Here is a 16,086-nt window from a genome sequence, read left to right on the forward strand (position 1 = left end):
CCCCCTTTCAATGCAGAATGACCAGCCTGCCCCCTTTCAATGCAGAATGACCAGCCTGCCCCCTTTCAATGCAGAGTGACCAGCGTGCCCCCTTTCAATGCAGAATGACCAGCCTGCCCCCTTTCAATGCAGAGTGACCAGTGTGCCCCCTTTCAATGCAGAATGACCAGCGTGCCCCCTTTCAATGCAGAATGACCAGCGTGCCCCCCTTCAATACAGAGAGATCATCATGCCCCCTTTCAATGCAGAATGACCAGCGTGCCCCCTTTCAATGCAGAGTGACCAGCGTGCCCCCTTTCAATGCAGAGTGACCAGCGTGCCCCCTTTCAATGCAGAGTGACCAGCGTGCCCCTTTTCAATGCAGAATGACCAGCGTGCCCCTTTTCAATGCAGAATGACCAGCGTGCCCCTTTTCAATGCAGAATGACCAGCGTGCCCCCTTTCTATGCAGAGAGATCATTGTGCCCCCTTTCAATGCAGACAAACCAGCGTGCCCCCTTTCAATGCAGAGTGACCAGCGTGCCCCCTTTCAATGCAGAATGACCAGCGTGCCCCCTTTCAATGCAGAATGACCAGCGTGCCCCCATTCAATGCAGAGAGACCAGCGTGCCTCCTTTCAATGCAGAGTGACTAGCGTGCCCCCTTTCAATGCAGAATGACCAGCGTGCCCCCTTTTAATGCAGAATGACCAGCGTGCCCCCTTTCAATGCAGAGAGACCAGCGTGCCCCCTTTCAATGCAGAGAGACCAGCGTGCCCCCTTTCAATGCAGAATAACCAGCGTGCCCCCCTTCAATGCAGAGAGATCATCGTGCCCCCTTTCAATGCAGAGTGACCAGCGTGCCGTGCCCCCCTTCAATGCAGAGAGATCATCGTGCCCCCTTTCAATGCAGAATGACCATTGTGCCCCCTTTCAATGCAGAATGACCAGCGTGCCCCCCTTCAATGCAGAGTGACCAGCGTGCCCCCCTTCAATGTAGTGACCAGCGCGCCCCCTTCAATGCACAGTGACCAGCTCGCCGTGCCCGCCCTTCCTTGCAGAGAGATCATCGTGCCCCCTTTCAATGCAGACAGACCAGTGTGCCCCCTTCAATGCAGAGAGACTTACCTGCGGCTTCTCCTCAGTTCCCGGCCTCTCCTTGAGTCCTCCTTCCTCCTCGGCCAATGGCATGCGTTCACCTTTCGGCCAATCAGGAAGCGGTTCTCAGACCCGCTTCCTGATTGGCCAGGAGGAGGATCCGTGTCACAATAGCGAATTTTCATTTGCTATTGTCACACAATGGGTGGGCTCTGTGCCCTGGGTCCACCCTTTTTTGAAGCATATTAGAGCCTCTGGCTCTAATCAGGTGATTAAAAAAGAAAAAAAAACCCACTCTGTGACAGCGCCAGGCTGCTGACTCACTCGCTGCTAAACTGACTGAGCAGTGAGGAGAGGCGGCATAGGCGGGGCTTGGCTTGCAACGCCACCCCACCCTACACCAATGGACAGGTGAGGCACAGTCTAGCCCCGCCCCGACCCACCATTTTCAGCCATAGGGCGGCCGCGCTGGACATCTCCCAGCCTAAAGATGGAGGCAGCCGCAGACAGTGTGTGAACTGTGTATGTCAGAGTCAGACAGACAGAGTGACACTGCGGATGCGCCCCCCCCAGATGTTGCGCCCGGCCCCCCTGCACCCCCAACGCTACGCCACTACTTACCTGTACGTTTTTTCTGTATGGCCCCTTTCACACAGGCTTTCCGATCAGGTCCGCCTGTCAGTTTTTCTTGTGGACCTGATCGGATGCTCCATGCTGCGCTATGGAGCCGCGGATGTCAGCGGAGACATATCTGCTGACATCCGCTGCTATCCGATCCTGTCTGTGAAATCCAGACAGATGGTAACCCTATTTTCCCATTCATCTGGATGATCGGATTGTATAGGAACAGATGAAAACAGACAGGCTGTCCATTTTCACCTGATCTCCCATAGAGGAGAGCGGGGATCCGATAGCTCCATCTCTGCAAAGTAAGCAGAGACAGAGCGGTCATCCGCCTCCTCAGTGGGGATCGGCGGATCGATCCCCACTGAGCAAAACTGAGTCCGCCGGGTGCACCGCTCGTGTGAAAGGGGCCTAAAGGTGAAATAACAATTTAAATAGATTTTGTTTAAAATCTACTAGAAGAATTAATTTAAATGGGAACAGACAGAATTCTCCCTCTTACCAAATCCTTCCAGCACAAATCCCCCCTCCCAGCGCAAATCCTCTACCCCTCAAATTTCCCCTCCAGGCACAAATCCTCTTCCCCCACTCCCATTCCCCCTCCAAGCACAAATCACTTCCCCCCCATTTCCCCTCCTAGCACAAATCATCTCCAATCATCCCTACACACCCCCCCCCCCCCAAAAAAAAAAAAACATGTTCCCTTCTGGGACAGGATTCCTCCCCCCTCTACCATATCACCTCTTCTAGCACAAAACCCCCAAATACCCCTCCTAGAACAAATCCTCATTCCCCCATTCCCCCTCTTAACACAAATCCCCCCAATCACCATTCCTAGCACCCCTCCTAATTTCCCCTCTGCCACCCTCCAACTTCCCCCTCTCAACACAAATCCCCCCTCCCATCTCCCCATGGTGCCCCCCAGCTCACATGATACCACAGTGCCCAGGGCAGCTGTACTTTCTGCCCACCCCTTGTCCTGACCCTGCTTGGAAGGGCTGATAGAGAAGGCAGAGAAGAGAATGGAATTTTAAATCCCTGCAAGAGTGCTGACAGCTGGCTAAGCCCAAAGGTAAGTACAGCAGGAACCAGGGGTGGGGGAGATGGTGTCAGGGGTGTAGGGGATCCCCAGTTATTTCACCTGTACATTTTTTATGTAAGAGTCGGTTCACACTGAGGCGACACGACTCCTTACTACTTCAGGGGCGACTTGTGCATTACATTGCACCACGACTTCGGAGCGACTTGCAGGGACTTCACATAATGGAAGTCTATGAAAGTCGCTCCGAGGTCGCCCCCCCCCCCCGAAGTAGTACAGGACCCTTTTTCTAAGTCGGAGCGACTTGTGTCGCTCCTATTAGAACGGGTCCTGTAGCGGTCAATGGATCACGAGGGAGCGCGAATTGTCAGGCTGACAAGTCCCCTGACAAGTCGCGCTAGTGTGGACCGGCTCTAAAGGTGAAATAACACTTTAAATTGATTGATTTTGTTTTGAATCTACTGAAATAATGTATTAACAGTGGAGCAGACAGAATCTGGGGTAGCTGTGCACAGCTACCAATCAGCTTGTAGTTTCTGCTTGTTCAGTTAAGCTTTGAAAATGAAAGATAGAAGCCGATTGTTGTTCCAGATTTGATAAATCTCTCTGTGTCTTCTAGACAATTCATATATCCGATCAGATTGTTAGGTGTATGGCCACCATAAGATCGCTCAGAGGCTGAGCCCCCCAGCAGTGGCAGAGGACGGGATCTGACTATCTCTGAGTGTCACATTGTTTCCACTTTATACAGAGAGATATCGGGGAGATCTGCAGAGCCAGAGACCTGCTGCACCGGCGCACTGACACCACACACACACTGACACTGACACACACACACACACACATCTCCCACCAGCCCAGGGAGGGGAAGGAACGAGTCAGGGCCGCTCCATACAATCTGCTGCCTGTGCGAGTGAAGATGGCGGCTCCCATCCCTGCCAAGCCAGGCACTGTAGGGGGAGGAAGCAAACCTGCGTCCCCGGAGCTGGATTTCAGGTCTGGAGCCAGGATCGAAGAATTAAACAAACTCATCCAGGAATTCAGCAAGCATGATCAGCGGGAATATGACGACCAGCGAGCCCTGGAGATCCACACAGCCAAGGACTTCATCTTCTCCATGCTAGGTAATACCAGCGGCACCTTCTCTCCGTATACCGTCTGTGTATTATATAATGTGTGTATGTATGTGTACCTCCACTGACAGGGCATACCACCGTCTACTCACTGCACTCCCCCTCTGTGCACCGGGATGGGGGGCATGGAGCTGCCAGTCACCACATCATCGGGGAGAGAGGAACACCTGATCTCTACACACACACTATATATATATATATATATATACACTACATCTCATCTGATCACTACTCACACACTATATATATATATATATATATATATATATATATATATATATATATATATATATATATATATATATATATACTACATCTCATCTGATCACTACACACACACACACACACACACACACACACACTATATATATATATATATATACACTACATCTCATCTGATCACTACTCACACACTATATATATATATATACTACATCTCATCTGATCACTACACACACACACACTATATATATATATATATATATATATACTACATCTCATCTGATCACTACACACACACACTATATATATATATATATATATATATATATATATATATATATATATATATACTACATCTCATCTGATCACTACACACACACACTATATATATATATATATATATATATATATATATATATATATATATAGATATAGATATATACTACATCTCATCTGATCACTACACACTATATATATATCACTACACATACTATATCTGATCACTACACATACTTCATCTCGTCTGATCAATACACACTATATATATATATATATATATCACTACCCATACTACATGTCATCTCATCTGACCACTACACTATACATGTATGTGATCTGATCACTACACATACTACATCTCATCTGATCACTACACACTGTATACAGTATCTCACAAAAGTGAGTACACCCCCCCCCCCCCCCCCACATTTTTGTAAATATTTTTTTTTATTATATCTTTTCACATGACAACACTAAGGCTCCGTTCACATCTTGGCGTTGCTATTACAGGCGTTTTTATGGGCGTTTGTGCAGGCGTTTTTAGAATAACTGGAGACCAATGGAAAACGCCTGTAATCTGCCCAAAAAGAAGCTCATGTACTTTTTTGAGCGTTGGGCGTTTTGCTCACGGTGTCAAAATGCTCAGATGTGAACAGGGACCATTGAAATGAATAGGATTTGTCTTGTTGGGCATTTTGAGGGCTGATCCTAGTGCAGAAAAACTCCCCAAAACGCCAAGATGTGAACGTAGCCTTAAGAAATGACACTTTGCTACAGGGTAAAGTATTGAGTGTACAGCTATATAAATTTGCTGTCCCCTCAAAATAACTCAACACAGCCATTAATGTCAAAACCACTGGCAACAAAAGTGAGTACACCCCTAAGTGCAAATGTCCAAATTTGGCCCAAAGTGCCAATATTTTGTGTGGCCACCATTATTTTTCATCACTGCCTTAACCCTCTTGGGCATGGAGTTCACCAGAGCTTCAAAGGTTGCCACTGGAGTCCTCTTCCACTCCTCCATGATGACATCACAGAGCTGGTGGATGTTAGAGACTTTGCGCTCCTCCACCTTCCATTTGAGGATGCCCCACAGATGCTCAATAGGGTTTAGGTCTGGAGACATGCTTGGCCAGTCTATTACTTTTACCCTCAGCTTCTTTAGCAAGGCAGTGGATTGTCTTGGAGGTGTGTTGGGGTCATTATCATGTTGGAATACTGCCCTGCGGTCCAGTCTCCGAAGGAAGGGGACCATGCTCTGCTTCAGTATGTCACAGTACATGTTGGCATTCATGGTTCCCTCAATGAACTGTAGCTCCCCAGTGCCAGCAGCACTCATGCAGCCCCAGACCATGACACTCGCACCACTATGCTTGACTGTAGGCAGGACACACTTGTCTTTGTACTCCTCACCTGGTTACCGCCACACACACTTGACACCATCTGAACCAAATACGTTTATCTTGGTCTCATCAGACCACAGGATATGGTTCCAGTAATCCATGTCCTTAGTCTGCTTGTCTTCAGCAAACTGTGGGATTTCTTGTGCATCATCTTTAGAAGAGGCTTCCTTCTGGGATGACAGCCAATTTGATGCAGTGTGTGGCGTATGGTCTGAGCACTGACAGACTGACCCCCCCCCCCCCCTTTTTGACCTCTGCAGCAATGCTGGCAGCACTCCTATGTCTATTTCCCAAAGACAACCTCTGGATATGACTCTGAGCATGTGCACTCAACTTCTTTGGTCGACCATGGTGAGGCCTGTTCTGAGTGGAACCTGCTCTGTTAAACTACTGTATGGTCTTGGCCATCGTGCTGAAGCTCAGTTTCAGGGTCTTGGCAATCTTTTTATAGCCTAGGCCATCCTTCTGTAGAGCAACAATTTTTTTTTTCAGATCCTTAGGGAGTTCTTTCCATGAGGTGCCATGTTTAACTTCCGGTGACCAGTATGAGAGAGTGAGAATGATAACACCTAATTTAACACACCTGCTCCCCATTCACACCTGAGACCTTGTAACTAATGTGTCATATGACATTGGAGAGGGAAAATGACTAATTGGGCCCAATTTGGATATTTTCACTTAGGGGTGTACTCACTTTTGTTGCCAGCCATTTAAACATTATAGGCTGTGTGTTGATTATTTTGAGGGGACAGCAAATTTACACTGTTATACAAGCTGTACACTTACTACTTTACATTGTAGCAAAAGGTAATTTCTTCAGTATTGTCACATGAAAGGTATAATAAAACATTTACAAAAATGTGAGGGATGTACTCACTTTTGTGAGATTCTGTGTATGTATGTGTATATATAATATAAATATATAATGTGATCACTACAAAATATATATATATATATATATATATATATATATATATATATATATATATACACATATATAATGTGATCACTGCACCATACTATATATGACCTGATATGGGAACAGCTGATCAGTACACGCACTATATGGTCTGATCAATAAACACACTATATGGTCTGATATGGGACAACTGATCAGCACACATACTATATAGGAGAAGATGTTTAGCACCCATACTGTATGATCAGATTTGGGAACAACAGATCAGCTCATATACTATTGGGTCTCATATAGGAACAGCTGATGACATTGTACTATATGGGGACATCTGATCAGTAGACATTATATAATATAGGAGAGTATCTGATCAGCACACACACTATATGGAAACATCTGATCAGATTTTGGAAAAGCCAATCAGCAAATATATTCTATGGTCTGATATAGGAGCAGCTGATCACATGTACTATATGGGGACATCTGATCAGTATCCATACTATATTGGAATATCTGATCAGTATCCATACTATATTGGAGTATCTGATCAGTATCCATACTATATTGGAGTATCAGTATCCATACTATATTGGAGTATCAGTATCCATACTATATTGGAGTATCAGTATCCATACTATATTGGAGTATCAGTATCCATACTATATTGGAGTATCAGTATCCATACTATATTGGAGCATTTGATCAGTACCCATACCATATTGGAGCATTTGATCAGTACCCATACTATATGGGAGCATCTGATCAGCACACATACTATATGGGAGCATCTGATCAGCACACATGCTATAAGGGAGCATCTGATCAGCACACATGCTATAAGGGAGCATCTGATCAGCACACATGCTATAAGGGAGCATCTGATCAGCACACATGCTATAAGGGAGCATCTGATCAGCACACATACTATAAGGGAGCATCTGATCAGCACACATACTATAAGGGAGCATCTGATCAGCACACATGCTATAAGGGAGCATCTGATCAGCACACATGCTATAAGGGAGCATCTGATCAGCACACATGCTATAAGGGAGCATCTGATCAGCACACATGCTATAAGGGAGCATCTGATCAGCACACATGCTATAAGGGAGCATCTGATCAGCACACATACTATAAGGGAGCATCTGATCAGCACACATGCTATAAGGGAGCATCTGATCAGCACACATAATATATGGGAGCATCTGATCAGCACACATACTATATGGGAGCATCTGATCAGCACACATACTATATGGGAGCATCTGATCAGCACACATACTATATGGGAGCATCTGATCAGCACACATACTATATGGGAGCATCTGATCAGCACACATACTATATGGGAGCATCTGATCAGCACACATACTATATGGGAGCATTTTATCAGTACCCACCCATACTATATGGGAGCATCTGATCAGCACACATGCTATAAGGGAGCATCTGATCAGCACACATACTATATGGGAGCATCTGATCAGCACACATGCTATAAGGGAGCATCTGATCAGCACACATACTATATGGGAGCATCTGATCAGCACACATACTATAAGGGAGCATCTGATCAGCACACATACTATAAGGGAGCATCTGATCAGCACACATACTATATTGGAGCATCTGATCAGCACACATACTATATGGGAGCATCTGATCAGCACACATACTATAAGGGAGCATCTGATCAGCACACATGCTATAAGGGAGCATCTGATCAGCACACATACTATAAGGGAGCATCTGATCAGCACACATACTATAAGGGAGCATCTGATCAGCACACATACTATAAGGGAGCATCTGATCAGCACACATGCTATAAGGGAGCATCTGATATAGTAGCAGCTGATCAGCCATTCAGTTCCATTCAGGAGATACCCATGCCACCCAGATGAATGAATTTCTTCTTTGCCTTTCTTTGATAAAGTCGATTGATGGCTGCTGTACAGTATTGTATACAGTATCTGACAATGGTGCTGCTATCTTGATGGCCAGGTCGGTGACAAAGAACTGCTGGTTTGTATATTGTCACCCAGATGATTTAATGTGAAGGTGGAACAGATTGGCTATAGATGTGTTCAGCACATGCCAGTGGTTGGAGCTATTATCAGCAGCATGTCAGACCCAGTAGCCCCGTGTAATTGATTAGTCCAAATTCCACACACGGATGTCTGTATGTGGAGCGCCTGTTCAATCTCTGCAGTTCACACATGGCTGTGTGCTTCTTTCCACAAGTCATAGATCATTATGCTTAGCTTGTATGCCTGTCTGTAAGAGGAAGTAAATGACTGGCTGTGCTGCTGATTCTATCTAATCATCACACACATCCAAGTGTATTAGTTTATAATCTTTATATACAGATTGGATTGCGTGTCATTAGTGGCATGATCCATGTGACCGATTGGAACATTTTCTAAGGTATAGGGAAAAGGGGAGACTGAGATTAAGGGTGATTTTCTAAAGGAGTTGGGAATACGTACACATTATTAAATTGGAGAATTGAAGTTATTAGTCACAAATTCATGTGAAATGAAAATTCCCAATTATCTATTTCATACACACGATTGGATAATTGAGGTAAATATTCACACACTTTATTCTATGAAGATTCTTGCCTCCTTAATGCTCGTATACACAGACGCATTTAGGCCTTCACCACAGGAAATCAGTGTATTTTCAGTGTTAGGGACCAGCCACAGTCAGTGCAAATCAACGATCGGTCACACGCCTGTAACCTCACAACTGGGTGGTCAGACGCATACAGGGATAGATGGACGGTTACAGGCGTACAGCAGTGGCGTCTGACAAGCCGGTCATTGATTTGTACAGGCTGCGACTGTACACCAACACACAGGACTCCAAGGCACGGAAATACGCTGAAATCTTGTGACGTATGCTCAAATGTGTCGGTGTGTATGAGCCCTTAGTAAATTGACCTCTTAATGCTTATACAATGTTACATAGGTTTTATAGAAATTGCAACATAAGTTTGATTCTGGTATAGCAAGTATTATACGAATGATGCGCACTGATTGTTCGCTACACTTTATTACTCGGCCTTGTTTCATGTTGCAGACTAGGCCCTGTATATACACACCTTTCACAGAATAAATCTAATACCTGTGGCAAAGGCGTGGCATATTTACTCATAGGATGAGGTAATAGCAGAACTGTTAACCTCTTCCTCCCAGGCATTGTTGTAGATACAGGCTAATCATCTCAGTGTCACTCTGTGTTATTCCTAACTTTTTAGTGATGACTTTCAATGTGTAAATGAATACCTCACAAGCTGCTCAACTTCCTCCATTCCGTTCATTAGTAGACTGTAGTGAATATGCCATGTCATTGCAGAACCCATTTATTTATAGTCGGTTTTCTTCCTTCTGCTCGCACATTTACACTGGGTATATAAGCACAGCTATGTTTGTATAGTGTGACAGCTGTACAGATTAATGCAGGCAGGAAAAGAAAAGGCACTGTCTAATGCAGGGGTATAGAAAATCGCATACCATTCAGGGAAGCGTCAATACAAAAGGGTGGAGGGTATAGTAAGTACTGTACATGTTTAAGGCCCATTGCACACGGGGCCACCCATGTGAAGAAGACCTGCGTTCCAGACCCTCATTTCTCAAACTTTGTTCAGTCAAGGCACCTTTTAAAAACTATAGACCATCTCGAGGCACCCTACTATAGACCATCGCGAGGCACCCTACTATAGACCATCTCGGGGCACCCTGCTATAGACCATCTCGGGGCACCCTACTATAGACCATCGCGAGGCACCCTACTATAGACCATCTCGGGGGGCACCCTTTAAAAACTATAGACCATCTCGAGGCACCCTACTATAGACCATCGCGAGGCACCCTACTATAGACCATCTCGGGGGGCACCCTACTATAGACCATCTCGGGGCACCCTACTATAGACCATCTCGGGGCACCCTACTATAGACCATCTCGAGGAACCCTACTATAGACCATCGCGAGGCACCCTACTATAGACCATCTCGGGGCACCCTGCTATAGACCATCTCGGGGCACCCTACTATAGACCATCGCGAGGCACCCTACTATAGACCATCTCGGGGGGCACCCTTTAAAAACTATAGACCATCTCGAGGCACCCTACTATAGACCATCGCGAGGCACCCTACTATAGACCATCTCGGGGGGCACCCTTTAAAAACTATAGACCATCTCGAGGCACCCTACTATAGACCATCGCGAGGCACCCTACTATAGACCATCTCGGGGGGCACCCTTTAAAAACTATAGACCATCTCGAGGCACCCTACTATAGACCATCGCGAGGCACCCTACTATAGACCATCTCGGGGGCACCCTTTAAAAACTATAGACCATCTCGAGGCACCCTTTAAAAACTATAGACCATCTCGAGGCACCCTTTAAAAATTGCAAACCGTCTCGTGGCATCCAATTCTAAAATGTAAAAACTATTCTAATAGTTTTACATAATGCAGAAACATCCACAAGTCCAAGTAGAACACTAAGCGTTAAAGGTGGTTTATTCTTCCAAAGCAAATACACTTTTGCAAACTGGTACTGACTAGTATTCCAATGTTTCTTAGTGGTTAGCCTTGTGGTACGGGGCTCGTTGGTTTAAATCTGGGCCATTGAGATGGTTTGAATGTCCTCCGTGTGTTAATGTGGTTTTCCTTCCACAATTCAAAGACATGCTGAGTCCTGTCTAATTTTGCTATGCTCATGTGTTATCACCGTCTACAAGCCAGTTCCAAGCACTAGCCTGTGGACTGCGTATCCTTTGCCTACATACTTTGTACTAAAAGGTGTCCTTTTTTTCTGATGTCTGAAAGTTGGGAGTTATACCTTTTTGATAGCTCCATTATGGATCCCTTTTTATCGTATACTAGGGGGGAAATTTACTAAAACTTGAGATTGTAAAATTTGGTGCAACTCTGCATAGAAACCAATCAGCTTCCAGATTTTAGCCCCGGTTTACACTACTGCGTGTGCGGGGTTCGCATGTCATGTCGGAGCGCACTGCTCCGACATTACATGCGATCGGCTGTGCGGTGCGAGTTTAGCCATACAGTTTGTATGGCTAAATTCGCATCGCACCCGCAGCAAACACGCACAGGAGGCATTTTTGCTGCCGCATCAGGATCGGATCGCACAGCGGTTCACACTTGTGCGATCCGATCCTGTGCGAACTGCACGATCGCACTGCGATATGCGATCAAACTGGGGGTGTCGTTAAGATTACATTGACACCCCCAGCGGATCGCATATGGCAGTGTGAACTGCCGGGGGTGCGTGTGCGATGCGGGAACAGGCTGCGAATTCGCAGCCTTCCCGCATCGCATCAGTGTGAACCGAGCCTTATTGTCAAAGCTTAATTGAACAAGCTGAAGTTAGATGCTGATTGGCTACCATGCACAGCTGCACCAGTTGTAGTAAATCTTCCCTTAGGCTGGCCATACACCATACAATTTTCTTGTTCAAATTTCCTTTAGATTTACCTTCAACTATGTAGTGCAAGGGCCTGCCTGATTGCATACAAATTGAAAGTGTTCAGGTTTGAACTTATATTATATGGTTTTGGTAAATCTAAAGGAAAGTTGAACAAGAAAATTGTATAGTGTATGGCCAGCCTTAGGTTATACCCACCAAAGTCTCTAGGGAAATCTTTTGACATCCCAATGTTGAGTGCCGGTTCACACTTGTGCAGCTGCAGAGATCGCATGTAATTCGGAGCGCACTGCTCCTTCATTACATGCGATCTCATGTGCGGTGCGAATTTCAGCCATACACTTTGTATGGCTGAATTCGCACTGCATCCGCACCAAAGACGCACAGGAGGCATTTTTTTATGCCGCATCAAAATCGGATTGCACAGTAGTTCACACTTGTGCGGAACGATTCTGTGCGTACTTGCAGATCACACTGCGATATGCAATCAAACTGGGGGTGTCGTTAACTTTTAATTGACACCCCCTGCGTATCGCATATGGCAGTGTGAACTGCCAGGGGTGCGGATGCGATGCGGGAACACGCTGCATATTCGCAGCGTTCCTGCATTGCACAAGTGTGAACCGAGCCTGAGGGAACGTTGCTAAAGTAAAGTGTTTAAAGTGTTTAAGTAAAATAATAAACATGTCATACTTTCCTGCTCCGTGCAATAGTACTGCATAGAGCAGCCCTGACCCTCCTCTTTTGGGGTCCCCGCCAGTGTTCCTGGTTCCTCCTCTTTGGTGAGTGCCCCCACAGAAAGCCACTTTCTAAGGTGGCACTCGTGCGGGCTCGCTCCTGAGCCACCCTGTCTGTGTCTATTGACATAGACAGGGCGGCTCAGCCCTGTCCCCGCTCCATCACTGGATTTAATTGACCGCAGCAAGATCCAACAGCTCCCATTGCTATCAAGGGACAGAGCTCGGGGGCAGCAGCGATGTGCAATAGAGCAGCGGCTCTCTTGGGGGACATTTCCTCCTCATTGCCTGAGACAGTAGCCGTGCTAGCAAGGCCTATCCATAAAGCCTAGCCTAGTGTGTAAATAGCTCTGGTCACCCCTCAGCAGGATGGAGAAGCCGGGACCCAAGCAGAGGAGTATTGGGGCTACTCTGTGCAAAACCACTGCACAGAGCAGGTAAGTATGACAAAAGTATGACAAAAGTATGAAAAAAAAAAAAAAAAAAAAAAAACCTTTAATATCACTTTAAGGTAAAAATACGTAAAGTGTTTCTAAACCCACAACAGTAAAATCGGTGTGTATATGCAGTAAAGCATGCTTGTTTATACACATTGTGGAACCTAAGGGGTTAATCCTCTGCACTGTGTAAAAAGACTGTTTGGTCCTGTCTTCTCTGATCCTCCCCTTCTTCCACTGTCCTCAATGCATCTCCTGATAAGACAGAGCCTTTGGAGTCACATGCAGTTTGGTGTGTATTTCTAGAGCGTTTTTTTTTTTTTTCTTGAGAGTGTGCATGTGATCAGCACAAGGGCAATTGGCACTGTCCAATCAGAGGGACATGGGTCCTGCAGCCTCATGGGACAGTCAGAGTAGAACGACAGCTCCTCCTACAAGCTTTAACCAGACACTGGTAGAAGTCACAAGACTGCTATATACTGCGGAGGAGAAAATGTATTTAGAAGTTTATATTTACTAAAATAATTGCATTTCCATGTTCTGTGTACTGTGGGAAACCAGCTATAGTGAATGCAGGCTCCTGGGTTTAGTAACACTTTAAGACTTCAATGTCTCTAGATTTTTAAATGGATTGAAGACACTTTGCCTTTTTCTCTCCCATTTAGTAAAATTCACCTTTGAGCAGCCAATAAAGATACTGTCTGGATCTATCGTTTTTTTATGAAATGTATATTAATAGACCGTAATCATTTTCAAAGTCCCCATGTGAGCCTCACAACCTTCAGCCTGCGATGTTTCAGGCCTCATGCACACTGGACGTTAGAAAAAGCCAGTAGCATTAGCTGTAGAAAGCTGTAGCTGTGGAGTGAGTTTTTCAGCGTTTTTTTGGCATTTTTTAGTTGTAGCGTTTTCTACCTTTTTTTTTTTAACAAAACTATACTCCTATAAAAGCTTTTGGCTCAAAAAATACAGCTGCTGTAAAAACGTCCAGCGTGCATGAGGCCTTAAAGATATCAGCTGCTGACACAATAGGTGGCATGTTAGATTGTCCCTAAGGCCCCTTTCACACTGTCCACCCGATGGACGGACTCCGTTTTTCTCAGTGGGGGATCGATCCGCTGATGAGGATGACAGCTGTGTCTCTGCGCTGTGTGCGGAGACACAGCTGTCAGTTCCCCATACATCTCTATGGGGGAATCAGATGGGAACGGACCGTCGGTCCGTTCTCATCCGATCCCATCCGAACCGATCCGCTGGACGGATGGAAAATAGGGTTTCCATCCGTCCAGATTTGACGGATGGGATGTCAGCGGACATGTCTCCGCTGACATCCGATGCCCCATAGGGATGTATGGGGGGACCGTTCAGATCCGCCAAAAAAACGGACAGGCAGATCTGAACGGTCCGCCTGTGTAAAAGAGCCCTTAAATGTAGAAACTAACCAAGGATATTCAGTTCCTATTTTAGTGTGAAAGTATTGTTACTGGGCACCTGAGAATTGTTTGGGGCCTCCCTGGGTCCCTTTTATAAAGGCAACACATTTGTTCTAATTTGCCTTGATCAAAATGTTGGCATGTATGCCGTGACAATGCTTTCCGGAGTGAAATGAAGAACTTGGAGTGCGGGGGACTTTCCAAATTTGGTAACCATTTGCATCTGTTGGCTCTCCGACTCCTGAAATATCTCCAGCAATGTGTCTAGAATGGAGAGATTGCCACCTGTTCTGTTTATTTTAAAGAATTTGGGTAGTAGATGTGTTGTGTATCAGCAGTGAAAAATGAAAATGGAGACTTTCCAAATGCAAAGGGAAAAAGCTTTGCAATATCTTCACGTAGGTCATACTGCTCCTTTTAGCCAGTGCTTCTGCCTTTGTGGAACCATAGCTCCCACAAAAGGATATAGAAAGCGCTATTAGCTGCAAAACTTGCATCTCTATTCAAATGTCATATACAAAATGTTTTTGGAAGCCTTTCAACCGGTGCGTAAAATAGAGAACATAATCTTGTATGCATACTGCATAAGATGATCCTTTCATACAAATTTCAATAAACAAATTTACCCATAAAGTAAATGGATGCAATCATCCACTTATTATTTACAAAGATGTACGTGGAGTTGAAAAGACAACAGAGCCTCACCATATACCGGGGGGTCATCAACCCAAATCATCAAAATCAAACAGCAAAAAATGTAAAGGGTATGCTAGGATGACCCACTGGTATTTTAAACCCTGTACCAAAACAATCCTTTTTTTTTTTTTTTTTTTTAACGTTTCAAAATTTATTACATAATTCATTAAATATAAAAGTAGAGATTACATAGACTCTGAGTCTGATGTCTGAGTCTAGCTCGGCTCTACTCGGCCCTGCTTGGGCCGGGTTTGCTTTTCCACTGCTGGTACCGCATGGTATAGTGTCGGAACGGTTCGGTACGGTATAGGTTTGCTTTTCCACTAAAGTAGTACTAAAGTTAAGTGGGTGGGATAACAACGGGGTGGGTGGGATTCTCTGACCAATCAGTGGCTAGTAGTGACTAAATGCAAAGGATTGTGGGATATGGTACCAGTTTGGTACCTGTTGGAACCACAATCGGAGTAGGTACTGTTTTTTTCAGAGCCGTACCGTGCCGTACCGTTCGGTTCCATGCAGTGGAAAAGCAAACCTATACCGTACCGAACCGTTCCGACCCTATACCATGCGGTACCAGCAGTGGAAAAGCACAAAAGCGTGCCGAACCGTTACGGTTCCATGCAGTG

At 45.4% G+C, this 16,086-nt stretch overlaps 1 protein-coding gene across 1 annotated transcript in view; it reads left to right on the forward strand.

The window, feature by feature from the left end:
- Nucleotides 1–3,552: 3,552 nt before the first annotated feature.
- The window catches only part of MB21D2 (Mab-21 domain containing 2), a 162,194-nt gene continuing 149,660 nt past the window's right edge, over nt 3,553–16,086 (forward strand). Inside the window, exon 1 of the mRNA XM_082252092.1 lies at nt 3,553–3,863. Within this exon, the coding sequence (XP_082108218.1) occupies nt 3,659–3,863 (205 nt within the window). The 5' untranslated portion in view covers nt 3,553–3,658. The remainder of the gene's footprint in view (nt 3,864–16,086) is intronic.

Source organism: Pelophylax lessonae, assembly GCF_965119305.1.
Source record: "Pelophylax lessonae genome assembly, chromosome: 3".
NCBI classification, from domain to species: Eukaryota; Metazoa; Chordata; class Amphibia; order Anura; family Ranidae; genus Pelophylax; species Pelophylax lessonae.